The sequence below is a fragment of the Pteropus medius genome, unplaced genomic scaffold (genome assembly GCF_902729225.1).
Source record: "Pteropus medius unplaced genomic scaffold, Ma_sr-lr_union100, whole genome shotgun sequence".
Lineage (NCBI taxonomy): Eukaryota > Metazoa > Chordata > Mammalia > Chiroptera > Pteropodidae > Pteropus > Pteropus medius.
In genome coordinates this window covers 16749657-16770978 of record NW_024345601.1, presented here as the reverse complement: position 1 = coordinate 16770978, position 21322 = coordinate 16749657, and the positions used below count along the sequence as shown (strand labels likewise).

The 21322-nt window shown below is 36.2% G+C and overlaps 2 protein-coding genes across 2 annotated transcripts in view; one reads left to right on the top strand and one right to left on the bottom strand.

Moving 5' to 3' along the window:
- The window catches only part of LCT (lactase), a 41868-nt gene extending 38699 nt beyond the window's left edge, over nt 1-3169 (top strand). Inside the window, exons 15-17 of the mRNA XM_039874561.1 lie at nt 244-467; nt 1220-1447; nt 2759-3169. Coding sequence (XP_039730495.1) covers nt 244-467; nt 1220-1447; nt 2759-2979 — 673 coding nt within the window. The 3' untranslated portion in view covers nt 2980-3169. The remainder of the gene's footprint in view (nt 1-243; nt 468-1219; nt 1448-2758) is intronic.
- Nucleotides 3170-13108: 9939 nt separating this feature from the next.
- The window catches only part of UBXN4 (UBX domain protein 4), a 32574-nt gene continuing 24360 nt past the window's right edge, over nt 13109-21322 (bottom strand). Inside the window, exons 11-13 of the mRNA XM_039874560.1 lie at nt 20749-20880; nt 19640-19842; nt 13109-15384 (exon numbers count right to left, since the gene is read on the bottom strand). Coding sequence (XP_039730494.1) covers nt 15246-15384; nt 19640-19842; nt 20749-20880 — 474 coding nt within the window. The 3' untranslated portion in view covers nt 13109-15245. The remainder of the gene's footprint in view (nt 15385-19639; nt 19843-20748; nt 20881-21322) is intronic.

The window sequence follows — 21322 nt, the reverse complement described above, 5'->3', positions numbered from 1 at the left end:
AAGACCCTTCCACTGTACAGGTGAGGTGGAAAGCTAGAAGAGAGAGCTTAAGTTACACCAGCATTGAATAGGGCAACTAGAACTTATGAAAAGAGAATCTGAGGTAATTTGACCATTCTAGGTTTAGTTATGACTCTCAAGTCTAGATAAAACCTAAGGCTTTTCTCAGTATAAATTGTTTTGTCTTTATTGCAAAGGGCCTCTAGGAATTTACAGGACCTAATCTTGTGTTTGAACTGATAGGGGAGTTGCCTCCATCGCAGATCGCTCTTGGCCAGACTCTGGCTCCTCCTGGCTGAAGGTAACACCTTTTGGCTTCAGGAGGATCCTGAACTGGTTAAAGGAAGAGTACAACAATCCTCCAATTTATGTAACAGAGAATGGACTGTCCCTACGGGGAGAAACAGACCTCAATGACACTGCAAGAATCTACTACCTCCGCAGTTACATCAACGAGGCACTCAAAGGTATGACAGGCCCATCCCTTCCTCCACATGTACCTTTCACTGTTGGAACAGCATCTAATATCTGCAGTTAGAGTAGACTACATCCACGAACCCCCATAATGAAAAAGATGAGGCTCCTTGCTCTTGCTGTGCTTAAGCCTTTTTTGGGGGCTGCACTCTTGAGTTTTTTTACTTCCTAGATTTAAGCTCGGCAAGCAAACCCAGTTGCCTGACACAGCTAGACCCGAGTTCCTGTCCCTGAACAGCAGCACCTGAGGGCAGTTTGGGCAAGTGCCAAGAGGAATGGGAGTTGTCTGTAGGGTCTTTTGTTCCCCAAGCAAAAGCTTGATATTCTCAGCTCAGCAGGACTTCGGGTGGGACTATGACAAGGAAACAGTAAAACCGAGTAAGAGAGTGAGCAATGCAGCTGTGAAAACAAACAATTAGAAAATCCTATTCCGGCTAAAATCTTTTCCAAGGGCCATTTATTTTCATAAAGAACACTACCCATGTTCCTGACTCCCATTCAGGGCTGAGCCTTTTTAGAAAAATGCTCTGCAGCTCAATCCAAAGGACCCCTCTAACAAACAGTCTGCAAAAAATGGGCAGCTTTCTCAAAGAGCTTTTATTAAAAAAAAAAAAAAAAGCTCACCCTGACCTGCAAGTGGTGACTGTGGAAGAGCTGTGAGCAAGCACAGCCTCAATAGGCCTGGTGGAAAGCTTGTCTTATGAGACAAGGAAATCTCATGCAAGGCCTCTCTGTGTTTGGACAGCTGTTCGGGATAACGTGGATCTTCGAGGATACACAGTTTGGAGTTTGATGGACAACTTTGAATGGGCTACAGGCTTTGCAGAGAGGTTTGGTCTACATTCTGTGAACTACACCGACCCATCTCTGCGAAGGATTCCCAGAGCATCAGCCAAGGTGTATGCCTCTATCACCAAGTGCAATGGCTTCCCTGACCCTGCCACAGGGCCACACCCCTGTCTCCAGTCAGAAGGTGAGGTTTGGCTCTGAGAGAGACTGAAGCCAGAGGGTAAAGTGTGCAAGGGTCCTTTTTCAGTCTATTTTCTTCTAGTTTATCACCCTCTTCTCTGCCTCTCCACCCCTTCATTCATTCAACCAGTATTTATTTTTCTCCAATGTTCTTAGGATAGAGAAAAGGAACTGACTTAAGGTTAATGTTACATCTAGAAACTAGGCCCTGGTCTGGGAATAGTGGGTCTAGAGTCTTGTCTCAGCCCAACCACTAACTTGGTATGTGAACTTAGGCAAGAAATTAGGCAAGTGTTCTGGGTTGATGCAAGGATCAAATTTTCATGTGTCCTGGATGTTTTCTTGGCATGTAGCAATTTATTTTCAGAATCTTTAAAATGTCTTTGGATTTTGTACATTGTAATGATCCCCATGTTTACTGAAATTAACAATGAAATCTAAGACCAAAGTTACCCTTCTTTGCTTAATCAAAAAGAATTGTTACAGAAGAAAATATTAGTGGTTGCCAGGGGCCGGGAGGAGGGAAAAATAAAGTTATTGTTTCATGGGTATAGAGTTATTGTTTAAGGGGTATAGAGTTTCAGTTTTCTAAGATGAAGAATTATGAGGATGGATGGCTAACTGTATTTAACACCACTGAACTATACACTTAAAATGGTTAAGGTGGTAAAAATTATATTATGATTATCTTACCACGAAATAAACTAGTAAGTGCTTAATTTAAAAGCAAATATTTAGGAGATGATTACAGAGAGTCAAGCAGTAGAGAAAAGATGAAGGATTTTTATTATGCAAAATACTTTTTGAGTGGCATGAGGTTTTACCATATGTTCAGTTTTATAATTTTAATTTAAAAGTAGACGCTTCTAGAAAAAAATTATGTTTTCTTCTGCACGTCTTTACACATTTCTAGAACTGAGTTCTGAATTGAAGCAAGAATTTTTAAAATCTGCGTTAAGTGGGTTTTGGTGAAAAATGGGCTGAGTAAAATAATGGGCTGAAAACACAGTGCCTGGCATAACATAAGATGCCCAATATTTGTTGAGTGACTGAAAAAGTATAAGTTACAAATGTATGAGACAGCTATCCAGTTTAGATTATACTCTAAATGCTGATAAAGATGTTTAAAAAATAGTACTACTTAACTTCATTCAGAGGCTCATAACTCAGTAAAAGGGATGCGCACCTCAGCAATGCACTCACTCTGGGTACCTGTATAACTTCTCCATCTAGCTTGGGCTTAATACAAGTTAACATTAATCCAATAATTACATCTGTGCTAGTGTGTAAACCTCTTTTTGTTGTCCTCTCCTAGATGCTGGACCCACCATCAGCCCTGTGAGAGAGGAGAAAGTTCAGTTCCTGGGACTAACACTAGGTTCAACACAAGCCCAGGCAGCTTTGTACACACTCTTTTCTCTTGTGCTTTCTGGTGTCTGTGGTGTGGCATTACTGTCATACAAGTACTGTAAGCACTCCAAGCAAGGGAAAACACAAGCAAGCCAACAGGAATTGAGACCTATTTCTTCATTCTAAGCCATGTTACCACCTTCTCCAGTTCTGTGAAATAAGCCTAGTCTCTCTGTATACCTTTGTTGCCCACAAAACTTAGGATCTTACATCCTACCTATGCCAGACTTCTTCCTAAAGGCCTTCTGCACTGTTAGAGACTACTTTAATCTTGAAGGATTTCAAGTCCCTGATTAAAAGAAATATCTGCATCTTGCCCCAGTATCAGGAATTCATGTGAGCATTAGTAAACTCTGCAAGGGGCTCTTGTGGAAGTGTGCAGATACTTTCTCAACAGAAATTTTGCAGGCTAGAAGGGACTGGCATAAAATATTCAAAGTGATGAAAAGACCTACAACCAAGACCATACTACCCAATAAGGCTTTAATTTAGAAACAAAGGAGAAAGAGTGTCCCAGACAAGAAAAAGCTAACACCACAAACTAGTATTACAAGAAATGTTAAAGAGACTTCTTTAAGAAGATCAAAAATATGAGTAAGACAAGAAAGAAAGAAATTCTCACGGACAAAGATAAACACTTAGTAAAAGCAGTGGACCAACCAACTATAAAGCTAGTACAAGGTTAAAAATCAAAAGTAGGAGATCATGCGTAATTACAATAAGTTAAGGACTATACATACACATACAAAGAACAAGGAGGTGAGTAAAAATTGTGATTTTAAAATGCACTGAGACTTAAGTGACCATCAACTTAAAATAGACTGTTATAAACAGAGCTTTGTTTATATGAAGCACATGGTAACCAAAAACCAAAAATCTGAGATAAGAATGTAAAAAGATTCCAAACACAAAATTATAGAAAGTCATCAACATACAAACCAAGAGTAAGAGAATAAGGAACAAAGAACTACAAAATAACCAGAAAACAATAAAATGACAATAACTGTATAGCTATTAATAACTGCTATAAACATAAATCAACTAAATGCTCCAATCAAAAGACATAATGTAGCTGTACGGATAAAAGGAAAAAAAAAGACCTGTACTACATATGCTGCCTACAAAGAACCAACGTAGGATCGAAAGACACACACAATAAGTAAAAAAGTAAAGAGAAGGAAAAAGATTTCATGCAAATGGAAATAGAAAAAAGATGGGGTAGCAATATATATATTAGACAAAATAGACTTTAAAACAAAGGCTGTAACAAGAGATAAGGAACAGCATTTCATAATGACAAAAGGATCAATCCAAAAAGATGATATAACTCTTGTAAACATCTAAACACAACATAGGAACACTTAAATATATAAAGCAAATATTGACAGACATAAAGGGAAAGATAGATACTAATATAATAGTAGAGGACTTTAATACCCCATTGACATCGATGGATAAATAAATCATCCAGAAAGGAAAAAAAAAAAAAAAAAGGAAACAGCGGCTTTAAATGATACATTAGAACAGATGGATTTAACATTTTTAGAACATTTCACCCCAAAGAAGCAGAATATACATTCTTTTCAAGCACACAAAGAACATTTTCCAGGATATAACACATTAGGCCACAAAACGAGCCTCAATAAATTTAAGAATGAAATAATATCAAGTATCTTCTCCAGTCACAATGATAAAAAGAAAGCTGAAAAACACAAACACATGGAGGCTAAATAACATGCACTAAACAATAAATAGGTGAACAAAGAGATCAAGGAAGAAATCAAAAGATACCTTGAGACAAATGAAAATGAAAACACAATGGCTCCAAAATCTAAGACACAGTCAAAGCAGTTATCGAAGGGAAATTCATAGCAATATAGGCCTACCTCAAGAAACAAGAAAAATTAGACATAAACACTCTAATCTTACACCTAAAAGCAGAAGAAAAAGAACAAACACAGTCCAAACTGAGTAAAAGGAAGGAAATAATAATAATGATCAGAATGGAAGTAAATGAAATAGAATCTGAAAAACAACAGAATAGATCAATGAAACCAAGAGCTGGTTCTTTAAAAAGATAAACCTTTAGCAAGACTCATCGGAACAAAAAGAGAGAGAGAGAAAGAGAGAGACACACACGCACACACACAGACTAAACAAGCAAAATCAGAAATAAAAGAGAAGTAACAATTGCCACCACAGAGATACAAAAGATTGTAAAATCTACTAAGAACAATTATATGCCAACAAATTGGACAGCCTGGAAGAAACAGATGATTCCTATAAACATACAATGTTCTAGAGAGCTGAATCAGGAAGAAACAAAAAATCTAAACAGACCAATAGCCACTAATGAAATCGAATCAGTAATCAAAAAACTCTGAACAAACAAAAGTCCTGGACCAGATGACTTCAGAGGCAAATTTTACCAAGCATTCGAAGAATTAACACCTAACCTCAAACAATTCTAAAAAACTGAAGAGGAGGGGAGGCTCCTGAACTCTTTTTACAAGGCCAGTATTACCCTGATACCAAAACCAAAGACACTCCAAAAAAATTATAGACCATAAATGCAAAAATCCTAACACGATATTAGCAAACCAAATTCAGCAATACATTAAAAAGATTATATACCATGATCAAGTGGAATTCATTCCTGAGATACAAGGTTGGTTCGATATCTGCAAAACAATTAACATGATACACCACTTAAACAAAATGAATGCTAAAAATCATGATAACAACAGATGCAGAAAAAGCATTTGACAAAATCCAACATCCATTTATGATAAAAATTCTCAGCAAAGTAGAGATAACGGGAACATAGCTCAACATAAAAAAGGCCACATATAACAGACCCACAGTTAACATCATACTCAATGGTGAAAAGCTAAAAGCTTTTCCTTTAAGAACAGGAACAAGACAAGGATATCCACTTTCACCACTTTTATCCAACACAGTGTTGGAAGTTGAAGCAGTAAGACAAGAAAAAGGAAAGAAAAGTCATCCAGATTAAAAAGGAAGAAGTAAAACTCATTATTTGCAGATGACATGATACTATATAGAGGGAACCCTGAAGATTATACCAACAAACTATTAGAACTGAGAAATGAATTCTGTAAAGCAGGATACAAAATTAATATTCAGAAATTGGCTACATTTTTATACACCAATAATGAACTATCAGAAAGAAATTTTTAAAAATCCCATTTATAACTGTATCAAAAAGAATAAAAAATTCAGGAATAAATTTAAGCAACAAAATATAAGACCTGTACTTGGAAAACTATGACCCTGAAGAAAGAAACTGAAGAAAATACAAATAAATGTAAGCCTACACCATATTTGTGGATAGGAAGAATTAACATTGTTAAATGTTAAAATGTCTACACTACCTAATCTACAGATTCAATGCAATCCTTATTAAAATACCAATGGCAGTTATCATGGAATTAGAACAAATAATCTGAAAATTTATATGGAACCACAAAAAAACCCCAAAGAGCCAAAGCAGTCTTGAGAAAGTAGGAATAAGTTGGAGGTATCACTCTACCCAATATCAAACTATACTACAAGACTATACTAATCAAAACAGCATGGTGCTAGCATAAAAACAGACACACAGATTAATGGAAGAGAATAGAGAGCTCAGAAATAAACCCATGCCTATACAGTCAATTAAGCTATGACAAAGGAGGCGAGAGTATACAAATTAGGTAGAGTCTCTTCAATAAATGGTGCTGGGAAAACTGGACATATATATGCAAAATATATATGTATATGAATCTAGACCACTTTCTTACACCATATACAAGAATAAACTCAAAACAGATTAAAGACTTAAATGTAAAGAAACATGGCAGAGTGAAAGACGTCCCCAGATCTCTCCCCTTGAAACAATAAGCTGAACATCTAAAAATCAACAAAACACACGCAAACTGCACACCAGCACGTCTGAGCATGGGATCTGCACATAAGAGCTACCACAGGTCAAAACCCTGGGAGTCGGGAGTCGGGAGTCGGGCGGTAGACTGTGAGAAACAAAGAAGCTGCCTCTCGAAGCCAGAGCTCCCAGTAGGAGGAGAGAAAGGGGAGAAGGTGTGGTGAGTTCCTTGAACAGCCCTGCCTCGGAGAGCTGTGAGCTCTACGCAGCCAGAGGCAGTGCCTAATCATCAGGGCAGAAATTAGAGAAGTGGGAATGGCAGAGAAGCTGGGATGGCAGAAAAACAACAGTTGATTATTACCGGCTGCCATTGCAAAAAAAGAAGGCTGAGCGGCAGACACAGCCCCCATCCTCCACCCAGAGTGCCCCTACCCCATACACTTTGAGATCGAACTCTGCGGAGCCCCAGGGGAATCTGAGCAAATGCTACCAAAACTGTAGCCGACACTGACAGGGACTGAGACTGAGGGTAGCGAGCATGATTGAATATAAGGAGAAAAAAAAGGCATTATTAAGACTATATAAAGCAGGGATCCAAGAGGCTTAGACACCACCTACTGGAAACCAAAAGAAAAATGCCCTCTTTGCAACAGGCTAAAGAGAGATCTTTATATAATAAACCTTCTTTCTGGGGAGGAGGGGGCGGGAAGTAGAACACACTTTCATTCGTGCCCAGGTGGAGAAATAGTCCATTAAATGCCATGAACGACCAAGGTGACAAGGCATCTCAGAAAGAAAGAGAAAAATCTCCAGAAAATAAGCTTAAAGACATAGAAATATGCAAATTAAATGACAGAGAATTCAACATGGTACTTCTGAAAAAACGCAGTGAGATCCAAAACAACTCATATCAATTTCAGGAACTGAAAAAATAACTAGATGAACAGAATGAGTTCTTTAGCAAGGAGATTGAAACCCTCAAAAGGAACCAAACAGAACTTCTGAAGATGAAGAACAAACTGAAAGATGAAAAATGAAATAGCAAGCTTGGTATATAGAGTTGGCCAAATAGAGGAAAGGATCAGTGATATCGAAGACAGACATCTAGACATAAATCAGAAAGAAGAAGAAAAACCAAAGAATGAAAAATAATGAAAGAGATACAAGAACTAGCTAATACCATCAGGAAAAGAAATGTAAGAATAATGTGCATTCTCAAAGGGGAGGAAAAGGAGCAGGGATTAGAAAGCATTTTCAGACAAATAGTTGATGAGAATTTCCCAAATCTGAGGAATGAGCTGGAGCATGGAATTCAAGAAGTCAATAGAACACCCAATTATCTTAACCCAAAAAGGCCCTCTCCAAGACACACTGTATTAAAATTATCAAAAATGAATAACAAAGACAGAATTCTCAGGGCAGCCAGGGAAAAGAAGAAAGTAACCTATAAAGGAAAACTCATTAGATTATCGTCAAACTTCTCAGCACAAACCTTACAAGCCAGAAAGGAATGGAATCAAATATTCAAACTATTAAATGAAAGGAACAACCGGTCAAGAATAATGTATCCAGCAAAGCTCTCCTTTAGATATGAAGGAAAAATAAGATACAAAAACTGAGGGAATTCTCCATTACAAGGCCTGCATTATAGGAAATACTGAAAGGGGTCAACTCATCTAAAACAAAATGACAAAAAAAAATACATAACTAGGAGAAAGGCGACTAGCAGGCAGATAGAAGCAGAGGAGTGCAACCCTTACTAAGAACAGGGCATTATAAGCTTAAACAATAAGAGAATTGCTATAGCAAGATAGCAATGAACGTTCAGCATACATAGGGACAAATTGAGACAACAATGACTGAAAAGGGGAGGATTCAAAGATCCAAATACGCAAAGGGGAATGGAGATAAGACATGCGCAGAAGAAAAGGGACGACTGTATACATATATAACTATCCCTTACATATTCGTAATGGTAACCATGAGCTAAGATTCCAAACTGAAGTATATAACATAAAACAAGAAGGACCAGAGGGAAAACCCACAAAAGCCAACCAAAATAAGGAAAACAAAAGCACGACAAGGAAGCAATGGAAACACTGAGCTACCAGAAAGCAAAAGATAAAATGGCTATAAGACTACATATTTCAATAATTACCCTAAATGTAAATGGACAGAACTCACCAATAAAAAGGCATAGAGTTGCAGAATAGATCAAAAAACAAAACCCAACCATTTGCTGCCTCCAGAAGACACTTCTCAGTTCCAAAGACAAATATAGACTCAAAGTGAAAGGGTGAAAAATATTTCAAACAAATGGCAATCAGAGAAAAGTAGGAGTAGCGGTACTAATATCAGATGAAACAGACTTCAAAATAAAAAAGGTAAAGGAAGATTCAGAGGGACACCTCAGAATGACAAAGGGAATCATGCACCAAGAAGACATATCACTTATTAAAATCTATGCTCCCAATCAGGGAGCCCTGAAATATGTAAAGCAATTACTAACAAAACGGGAGAAACAGACCAAAATACTATTGTAGTAGGGGACCTAAATACCCCACTGTCAGATATAGACAGATCATCCAAACAGAAAATCAATAAGGAAATAACATCCTTAAATGACACATTAGACTAACTGGACATAATTGACATTTACAGAGCGTTCCATCCCAAAGCAGCTGCTTATACATTCTTCTCCAGTGCACAAGGAACATTCTCAAGAAACAACCATATACTGGGACACAGAGATAGCCTCAACAAATATAAGAGGGCAGAGGACCTGAACAGACAATTCTCCCTAGAGGACATACAAATGGCCAACAAATATTTGAAAAGATACTCAGCATCGCTAACTATTAGAGAAATGCAAATCAAAACCACAATGAGATACCATCTCACACCTGTTAGAATAGTTATAACCAACAGGACAAGTAATAACAAATGTTGGAGAGGATGTGGAGAAAAAGGACCCCTCATACACTGCTGGTGGGACTGCGAGATGGTATAGCCACTATGGAAAACAGTATGGAGGTTCCTCAAAAAACTAAGAATTGATCTACCATATGATCCAGCAATCCCTCTACTGGGTATTTACCCCAAAGGCTTGAAAACCCGTATCCGAAAAGATATCTGCACAGCGATGTTCATAGCAGCATTTTTCACGGTGGCGAGGACATGGAAGCAACCGAAGTGTCCTATGATAGAGGACTGGATAAAGAAGCTGTGGTGCATATATACAAGCGAATAATAGCCATAAGAAGAGATGAAATACTGCCATTTGGGATAATATGGATGGACCTCGAGATAATCATGCTAAACAAAATAAGCCAGACAGAAAAAGTTGAAAATCACATATCACTTATTTGTGGGATATAAACCTAAAAGCAACAAATGAACAAGACAAATGGACATGGACTACAGACTAGTGGTTACCAGATGAGTAGTGGGGAGGGGGAAAGTAAATGGGGTAAAAGGGGTCAAATATGTGGTGACAGAAAGAAATCTAAGTATGGGAGGTAAACACACAATGTAAATATATAGATATGCCTGTTAAAATGTACAGCTGAAAGTTACTGGATTTCATTAAACAATGTCACCATAAATTAAATAATAACAACAAAAACAAGAAAGACTTAAATGTAAGGCCCCAAACCATAAAACTCCTAGAATAAAACATAGGCAATAATTTCTTTGATATAGCTCTTAGCAATATGTTTTTTGGTATGTTTCCTTGGGCAAGGGAAAAGAAAAAATGGAACTACATCACACTAATGAGTTTTTGCAATGTGAAGGAAACCATAAACAAAAAAAAAGACAAACTACTGAATGGGAGAAGATATCTGCCAATGATATATCTAATAAGGGGTTAATATTCAAAATATATAAAGAACTCGTACCACTCAATACCAATATAATAAACAATGCAATTAACAAATGAGCGGAGGACCTGAATAGGCATTTCTCCAAAGAAGATATACAGATAGCTAATAGACATTATGAAAAGATGCTCAAGACCACTAATCAGCAGGGAAATGCAAATTAAATTACAATGAGATATCACCTCACATCTGTCAGAATGGCTATGATCGATAAATCAACAAACAAGTGTTGGCTAGGAGGTGGAGAAAACAAAACCCTTGTTACAATGTTGGGATTGTAAACTGGTGCAGCAACTACAGAAAATAGTATGGAGGGTCCTCAAAAAATTAAAAATTAAGAACTACCATATCACCCAGCAATCTCATTTTGGGGGTATTTATCTGAAGAAATTCAAAACACTAATTCAAAAAGATATATGCACCCCCATGTTCACTGCAACATTATTTGCAATATTCAAGATACAAAAGTAACCTAAGTATCCACAGACAGATGAATGGACAAAGAATATGTGGCACATATAGACAATGGAATATTATTCAACCATAAAAAAGATGAAATCTTGCCATTGGTGACAACATGGATGGACCTAGAGGGTGTTATGCTAAGTAAAATAAGTCAGACAGAGAAAGACAAATACCATATGATTTCACTTATATGTGGAATATAAAAAACAAAGTGAACAAACAAAACAAAAACAAACTCATTGTTACAGAGAACAAACTGATGGTTACCAGATAGGGGAATGAGTAAATAAGGTGAAGGGATTAAGAAGTACAAATTGGCATTTATAAAAATAGTCATGGAGATGTAAAGTACAATAGAGGGAATACAGTCTGTATTCCCTGAATAACTATGTATGGTGTCAGATGGGTACTACATTTATTGAGGTACTCACTTCGTAAGTTACATAAATGTCTAATCATTATGTTGTACACCTGAATCTAATATACTATTGTATGTCAACTGTAATTGAAAACAATAAGAAACAACAAAAAAGTAAAACCACTTAGGAAAGGAAAAAGTAGTTTTCAATTGGTTTTCAAAGGGTGATTATGCTTGAAATTTTGTTTCTCATAAGCATTCCTTATTTGAATTGTTCTATCTATAGAAAATTCCTATGAAAATGTTCCACTGCTGTGGACCCCAATCCAAAAGTCAAGACCTGTGGTGTGCGTACATTTTTCTCCATCAATACCTAGGAAAAGTTTGTCAGATGGGGGTGAGGGTGGTTCTAAAAATGATACTGAAGATACTTCTTGGATAAAAAGAGTATTATAAGCTGTCAATTACACATAAATTAATCTCAAAATTTAACATAACTTTTTTGGGGGGGCATGGATGAAATAATATAAAGTTTCACATTAAATAAACTTCTAAGAAGAGCAAGATAAATCTGAGGGAAAAAAAGAATATTAAAACATTATAAAATTAGTTATAAAAAGTAGTTTGGTAGCAGAGAAGAGAAAAAGATCAACAAAGGAAAAGAGAACCTAGACATAGAACAACTACATATGAGAATAAAGTACATGAAAAAGGTGGCATGCCAAAACAGTGGAAAAATGGATTATTCCATAAATGGTGCTGGGCCAACAGGCTAGCTTTTGAGGATGTCACTCACAGACATGGGGATGGGAGCTAGATCGCTTCCTGTGATACCAGATTTAAATGTAATAAAATGAAACCATGAGTATACTAGGATAGGATAAATTTTTCTAAATTAATTTTTGAAGTGGGAAAGGTATTTATAAACAAAGACCCAGAAGCCATAAAGAAAAACACTGATAAATATGACCACATAAATATTGTGGCAAAAAGTTACCATCAACATACTCATCAAAAGATAAAAAGGGAGAAAATATTTACAGCAAATGCTAGACAAGGGGCTAGTTTTCTTAATATACATGAAATTCTTATAAATCTGTAAGAAAAAGATGGAAAACACAAAATAAAAACTGGCGAAGAATACAAACAGGCAGTTCTCAGACAAATCAAAATGACCACTAATATTAAAAGATGCTCAATTTCATTTGGAATCAATATAATGCATAAAAAAATGCAATTTTTAAACTATCATGTTGAAAAAGATGAAAAAACATAATACAAAGATGGCAAGGATGTGCGGAAATTAACACTCTCATACACAACTGATGGGGGTATGAATTCATAGAGCCTTCAGAGAAGGCAATTTGGCAGCATCTTTTATAATCTAACTTTGACTCAGAAAGTTATACAAACATATCCTACAGGTATATTTTCACAGCTAATATACCTTCACAAAGATGTTCACTGTAGCAATGTTTGTAACAGAAAAACAAAAACAAGCAAAAAAAAAAAAAAATTATAAGTAATGAATGCCACCAGAGAACGGATAATAAATTAGAGGTACGTTTATCAAATAAAAGGCTACACAGGCACTAATAAGATGAGGTAGCTATGTACTGATAGGGAAAGTTCTTCAAAACCATATAAGTAAAAGAGCAAGATTCATAGTAGTATATGTAATATGATCCCATTTATTTAAAATATAAAGATTACATATTTGTTTATTAAGCATTAAAATTTTCTGAAGATTACAAAAGAAACTGTTAAGAGGTTACTTCTGGGGAATAGAACTGGGGATAAGATGCAAAGATGAGGTTTTTATTTTTTAGCCTTCCATACTGTTTTGAATTTTTCTTTACCATGTATACTTTTTTAAATATAAAATTGAGAGATCCTCCTACTCAAAGATTGTGAACCATTCCTTTGTATATGTTTCTCTAAGATCTACATTTGATTTTTTTCAAGGCAAACTCACCTAAGGTACTCCAAGTTTTTGCGAATATGTTTCTAATAGTTATTAGTAGGGTCACACCCATTTGAGTTTTTTGTTTTTATATCATGTATTGCTATATTTTTAAAGATGACAAAACTAACTTAAATGGGATGCTGGATTTTTCTTTTTCAAGCACACTTTTTAAATTACTGAAGTAATATGATCATTGCAAAAAATTGAGAGAATATATATATATGAGTTCAAAAAAGAGAACTAAAATCACATATAACCACTCGATGTTCGGTATGTTTTCTTTTTTCTTTACATTATGTTAATACATAGTAGTATCTATATATAAAGTGTGGTTACAAAGCTAAGAGCATACTGTACACCAATAGCTCTGTATCCTGATTTTTCTCCCCAACATATAACATATAATTGTTGAATTAATATTGTACCATTTCTCCACATCGAAAGTTAATCATTTCTGCACAAGGCATTTAGTTGGTTTCTAGTTCTTAGGTAAAATAAATACCACTTAATGAATATATTTATGCCTAAATTTTGTCTGCATTTATGATCGTTCCTTAGAAAAAATTGTTGGATCAAAGAGTATGAAATATTTGTTTCTCATGTTTTTCAAAAAGGTTATATACCAGTTTTCACTCCAACCACCAGCAGAGCCTGTTTCCTTGCCAACAATGACTACTACCATTTTAAAAAATCATTGTTATTTCATAGGTGAAAAAAGTTTGCTGAGAAAATTTCTTCCTCCCATTACAAAATATAAAGTCAGGGTCCTTTCTACATGTTCACTCAAGTGATATGTCTCAATCTAAAAGCAGAAGGTTAAAAGAGGAACTGTCAAGTTTATTCCCTTTTTCAAACATTATTAGTTAAGTGGACTCCACCCCCAAAAACATATGGTAAAGTACCAACTGAGATTAAGAATCTCTTTAAAGTTCTTAAGAGTAACCAAATGAGCAAAAGGCATATCTTTTTCCATACATCTTGTCCTACACAAGTACTTTAGGTCTTTGAAGTAGGAGAGCAAAAATTTATAAAGGTTAGGGGACTAGTTGTAGATTAGCATTGTTTTACATTTGATGAGAACAAAGACAAGAACATTATGCAAAGCGATGCCTTGCTGACTTAGGAGAGATAGTAACATAGCATCGATGTGTGTCAAAAAATTTCTTCCTTCAGTGATATTTAAAGTAAGGTGGTCAGCTACTTTCCTGATAGCTCCAGGGCAATACCAAGGGTTAAAAACCAGACATATGACCTCAACAGAGCCCTGTGCAACAAAAAGATGCGAGGATAACAAAACTTAAAGCAAAAATAAGGTCATTACAATTTTTGGAAAAGATTTTTTATTCAGTGTTTAAGATTAAAAACTACAAGATTTTGCTTGCAGCTGATGAGCAAAAAGAAAAAAAAACAAATTACCATCTGATTGGCTAGTTAAAATGCTCTGACTCAGAGTCAAATTACTCAGTGACATATGTTATTTTGTGTGGGCTTTAAAGAGTTCTGGAGCAAAATAGTTTAAACAAAGCATATCATCTGAGAGCACAGGACTAATGGGTATATGAAATACTGAATAAGAAAGCTTATGAAAGGAGGCCATGGAAGACCTTTTGATTCTTTTAGGCTTCTAGTAGCTGGTTACCATATGCAAGGACCTAGCAGCTAGTTATTTTATCTCTTGACTTGTCTGAGTTAAAACAACTTTAACCCACTAAGCGGGAATAAAGAGACACTTTATAGATCAGTTGGAAAAAATAAAGCAGTTCCACCTCTCCAGCAGAATTTTAGTTGAATTAAATCATAAGAGAAACAATGATTATTGCACATACTGTACTTGTCACACTACATCTGTTGAGTAGAATTCCCATTCCAAGTGTTATTTTCATCTTCACCATCATCTTGAGTCCTCAATCTATATATCTTCCCCTCCTTTTTAAAGTCTTCTCCCCGTTTCTCCAGCACTCTTTTTCTGACTGGTTCCCTGATACAATAAAAGAGGGAGAAAAGACAAGATAACATAAAATGAAAACAGCAATAACACAAAACTGTTTCCCTTAGAATTCCATTAGTATAGAAAACAATACTTTAAGTTACAGAAGATAACTATATCTACTATTGCAGTACTAGACTTCATATGTTTTTAGCAGTTTAACTTCACCTTTTCTCCAAGCCAAACCAGCCAAATCATTATTTTCCACTTCCATTTTTTAAATAATTTTTTAGTTATAGTTGGCATACAACACTATATTAGTTTCAGATATACAACATAGTAAGTAGATATCTATATAACTCACAAAGTGATCACTCCAATAAATCTAGTACCCCTCTAATATTATTGGCCATATTCCTTATGCTATACTTTCTATCTCCATGACTATGTGTAATTATCAATTTGTACTTCTTAATCCCCTACCCCTTTTCACCGATCCCCTCAACCCCCCTTTGATTTGGTAACCCTCAAAACATTCTCTGTATCTATGAGTTGGTTTCTGTTTTGTTCTTTAGATTCCACATATACATGCAATCATATGGCATTTATCTTCCTCTAGGTCCATCACACAATTTCTTTTCCCATCCCCTTACTTTTAGTCTAAGTGTCTTTTAATTTGAAGTGAGTCTCTTGTGGGAAGCATATGTAAAAGTCTTGTTTTCTTATCCATTCAGCCACCCTATCTTTTGGTTGGAGCACTTAACTTTTTTTCATTTGAAGAACTTACTAATACTTATGGTATTAATTGTACTTATTGCCATTCTTTATTCATATATTTGCTACATATTTTTTCTTCTTCTTAAAGAAGTCCCTCCAACATTTCCTGTAATACTGGCTTGGTGATGATGAACTCCTTTAGCTTTTTCTTGTCTGAAAAGCTCTTCATCTGTTCTTTGACTCTAAATGATAGCTTTGCTAGATAAAGTAATCTTGGTTGTAGATCCTGGGTTTTCATCACTTTGACTAATTTGGGACAAGCCCTTCTATCCTGAAAGATTTCTTTTGAGAAATCAGCTGACAGTCTCATGGGAGCTCCTTTGTAGGTAACTGCTTTTCTCTTGCTGCTTTTAAGATTTTCTCTTTGTATTAAACTTTTGGCATTTTAATTATGATGTGTCGTGGTGTGGGCCTCTTTGGGTTCATCTTTTTGTGGACTCTCATCTTTTTGGGTTGTATGTCTATTTCCTTCCCCAGGTTAGGGAAATTTTCCATCATTATATCTTCAAATAGGTTTTCAACTTATTGCTTTCTCCTTCTGTTACATCTGATGTCATCCCATAGGCTCCTTCTATTATCTTCATTTTTTTTTGTTGATGCCATTCTGATTGGGTGTCCTCTGCTACCGCATCCTCTATATTGATGATTTGATCCTCCGTTTCCTCCACTCTGTTGATTCTTTCTAATATACTCTTCACCTCAGACACTGTATTCTTCATTTCTGACTGGTTCCTTTTCATAATTTCCATCTCCGTTTTTGTTATCTCTTTGTTAAAGTTCTGAGTTCGCCTACTCTTCCCCTAAGTTCCTTAAGTAGCTTTATAACCAGTGTTTTGAACTCTGCATCTGGTATATTCCTTGTCTCCATTTTGGTGAATTTTTCTGAAGCTTTGTTTTGTTCTTTCAAGTGGGACATGATTGTCTCCCCATTTTGGCTGTCTCCCTGTGTCTGTTTCTATGTATTAGGTACAACTCCTAAGTCTCTCAGCCTTAGCAGAGTGGCTGTATGCAATATATGTGTGTGGGCCCCTTGGCACAAACCTGAGAGGGGTCCAGCTGCAGGCCAAGTTCAGCCACAGCCTGTGTACCTCCAGGGCCACCTGTTAAGTGTCACCAAGCAATCTACATATGGCTGCCACCCATGCTAGGCTTATAGGTGCCTCAAGGGGTCAAGTTCGAAACCAAGGCTGGCTGCCACTAGTGCAGGGTTTGGGGCTGCTCAGCAAGAGGTACAGAACACACCGAGGCCAGATGCTGCTTCTTTGGGTTTTGTGAGCCTTTGAGAGATTTTATGAAAGTTCGCAGCAGGAGCCAAGACGGCCCGTTTGTATGGAATAAAATTACTGCAAGTGGCTTGGATGGGCCCATAAGTTGGGAGAGGTGGAGTCTCAGAGAATCCCCTGGGCAGAGCGACTTGTGTTATCCAGGTTGGTGGTACCTGTGTGGCTGGGAAGGGAGAGGGCTCAACAAAGGAACAAAGCTTCTGCCTATACCTCTGTCCAGGAGCAAACTGCCCCTTCAGCCCTCACCCTGAAACCCAACAGCTCAGCGCCTCCCTGTATGTCCCTGGCGCCCCTCAAGCAGTTGCTCCAGCACTGGAGCTCAGAGCCAGTGAGTCTGTCAGCGAGTAAGGACAAGTGGAAGGTCTCTGTTTCCTGCAGCCCTCCATTTCACTCAGTCACAACCTCTGTTGGTTTTCACAGCCAGAGGTTGGGGGGACTTTTCTTGGCAATGGAACCCTGGGGTGGGAGCCCAGTGTACATCAGCCAGGACCCCTCACTCCTCAGGTGGGGGAGGGGGCTCTGCAGCCAAGACAGCCCTCTCAATACTCAATCGCCACTCCACTTGTGGGACTGAGCTGTTTGGCATCTCTACCGCATTTACCATTTCGAGGTGATCTGTTATTTGAGGTGACCTAGTTGTAGGGCTTCTATTCAGCCAGACCTCTGGCAATTCCACGTACTGGTTGCTCTGTAGTTTTGTTATAATTTTAGTGTAGTAGCTAGAGGAGGCGTGTAGAGCCTTTATCTTCTACGTCATCTTGAATCTCTTCCATATATTTCTTGATGACTTAGTAAGCTTTAGAAGTAGAATTATCTGCCAACTAATCTTTCCTTTATTAGTTATGCAAGCTGACATAGCTACTAAAACAATTTATGCTTTACATAGCACCCTAGAAGCTATCCAAAGCTCCATTCATAGCCTAATTGACAGAAATGGTCAATCAGCAATTTTTAATCCTTTTATAATCTTTAATTACTTATACAATTAAGAACGGGATTTCAATCCAAAATAGGAAGGAAACAGGGGTTAAATTTAAGCTAATATATTCTTCAACTCTAGAGGGGGACAGAGAGAGCGAAAAGGAAAAAAAGGAAAACTAATAGTGGAACACAAAGTTTTGCCCTCTCAGAAATATAGTCATCCCATCCTTTGCCCAAACCCAAGTCCTCTTCTCTTATTTGAAAAAAGTTTTAAAAACCCACACAGCAAGCTATCCCATATTACAGTAATTCAGGATTAAATACTTCCACCCATTGCTCAGTAAGATTTCCAAATTCAGCACTAATAAGGCCTAGTCTGAATGCTGTTCTAACACAAGAGAAGAATTTCCCTCTGTCCTCACTTGAACAATGTACTAAGGATATAATTGGTCTTCCTGCCTAATAGCTAAGGAAGAAATCAAGATAAAAGTTAAATCAGCCCAATCACAGTATCTACACATATCTTAATCTACGAGTCACTAGGACTCAAGACTAGGATTTCCTTACTGACGGAAAGGATTTTCATTCCTTATCACATAGTATTAGTGTGACGATTTGCTATAATGCCTATTAATGGCCTAATAGAGTGTTTAACAGTAGTTGGTATATCATGTAATAAATTGTGCTATTGTATAATCTCATCTTCTAGAAAACTACTTCCTATTATTGTTAAAAAATGCAAAATCTTAACAGACGTATGAGTTAAAATGATTAGAGTTGTCTGCTGGTATTACCATTCTAACCTTGACCATCTGCAATAAAAAAAAGGCCTCTTGGTTAAGGGACTAGTCTAAATAACTCTCCAAATAACTGGATAGTCCAAATAACTATCCAGTTTTCTCAGCTTGGTCCTTCTCTAAATGACCCAGAGAAAATTCTCAAGAACACAATCCCTCTAAAGAAATTACACAAGATGATTGTGAGAAATTAATGGAATATCTTGTCAGACAAAACATGGCTACCAAGAAAAGTATTACTATTTAGGCCTGAAGAAAATCTACTTTTCTAATGGGATGAAGAAAATTCAACAAATAAATAAAACCAAAAGAGGTGAAGTAGCTTTCCATGGAAGAGGTATTAGGAAGATGGCTGAGAAAACACAGGTAGGTGAGCTTCCCCAGAGAGATTATATAATAAATGCTCAGAACATTTGGGGTTTTTCCCTAACACAGAAAGAAAATGAAGTACCTAAAACAAAATTTCTCATTCTGAATAAGGTATTGGGCATTATTAACATATTTTGCAAACAGGAAAAACACAGATACCTTTTTTCTGAATTGCTGGAAGATGCAAGGGTTGAGGATTCTGAAGATGCTGCTCTCACTGAGGTCTGTGCAGGAGGAGGATTACTAAATAAGAAGTTGCTAATCAGTCTCCAGATGGCAAGGAATGGGTAAAGTACTGTTCCCAACAATGTCCAAAAGTCTCCACTGGATGAATGTACCATGGATGTAGTTGGTCTTCCTGCCTAAAAATTAAAAAATGAACCTAGATAAAGACTACATCAGCCCAATCACATCACACACAAGGTTCTAGGTAAATCTTATATCTGAAAAAGAAAGTCTTATTGATTTCAGTTTACTACAAGACGGGAAATTACCAACTTTTGCTGTTTTTCAAGTATATATAAACTTCTGGACAATCCTGGAGCTCTGTTTTTTTTAAAGAAGCAACCATAACATAGAAACCAGAAAGTTCTCGGTGAAATGAACCAATTATTTTTAAGAGAACTTTTCTACTGAAATTAGTAACTTTGATAAGAAAAGTCTTTCTTGATGATTGGAAAAAAGGGAAAAGTTTCAAACCTCAGTGAATGCAATTAATCCCGATTACTGGAGGGATAACTGTTTTAGGTGTGGGGCTCTAGTTCAGATCAGGGAAAACTAGACTAACTCAGGCACAAAAGACCCAGGCTCTCATCCAAGTTCCAGCATTTAAGGTGGCACTTTGTCAAAATTTTTTAAGCTTTCGGAGCCTCTTCATATTATTGTAAAGATCAAATGGAATTAATGTTAAAAATGAATATTTTTATGTTAAAATGATTTTTAAAAATCTGGTGAACAGTAGAGTCATACACAAATAAAAGACACTAAATCTAAAGATTAGACACTCCGCATCTTTTCTTCTTCTACTAGTCATTTTTTGTACATGAAAATAGGTAAGGTAAAAAGCTGAAAATCAATCTATTTACTTAATGTCTCACTAATAATAAAAATACATAAACCATGGGATAATGGAACAATAAATTGATTTTGAATAATTTGGATTTTAATTATCCATAGTATATAGCTTTCATCTTTTCTTCCATTTATTACAAGAAACAATCAAAAGTAGAACATAAATTATTAGAAAAAACACATATGTATATACATACTGGTAATAGTACCACTGAAGCACTTGGGGCAAGTTCCAAATCCAATAACTTCTTTTTATAATCTTCTTTGGTAAATTCTCTCCTGGGAAACATGGTTGCTAATGAAAAATTACCGTATGTGTTGCCAACAGTCTGTAACATAACAATAAATTTACAAACATTAAAATGATTCCTTTTCAAAGTAAGGTATTACTCACATGCATCCAAAATGACTGCTTTAATTAAAAGTGCCTTAATTTAAAAAGTTCATTTAAATGTAAACTCAAAATACATTAAAAACTTTGTGCTTCAAAAAGTAGCTGAAAGCTGTCAAATCCAAATAGTATTTAAAAGCTTTTATAATTCAAAAATAACCTTAGCAAAAATATAGTTCCTAAGACCATATAAACAAACTGAATAAAAATGAACAATTAGATATCTCTTTTAAGTATGGCTGCAATTTGCCATGAGTTTTCATTATCCTTTGGCAAATTTATATTACTATCTCACAAGTACACATTTCAATTATAGATATTCCATATTAAAAATCTGAAACAGACCTCATATATGAAACATCAGAGATTTCTGCCTCTTC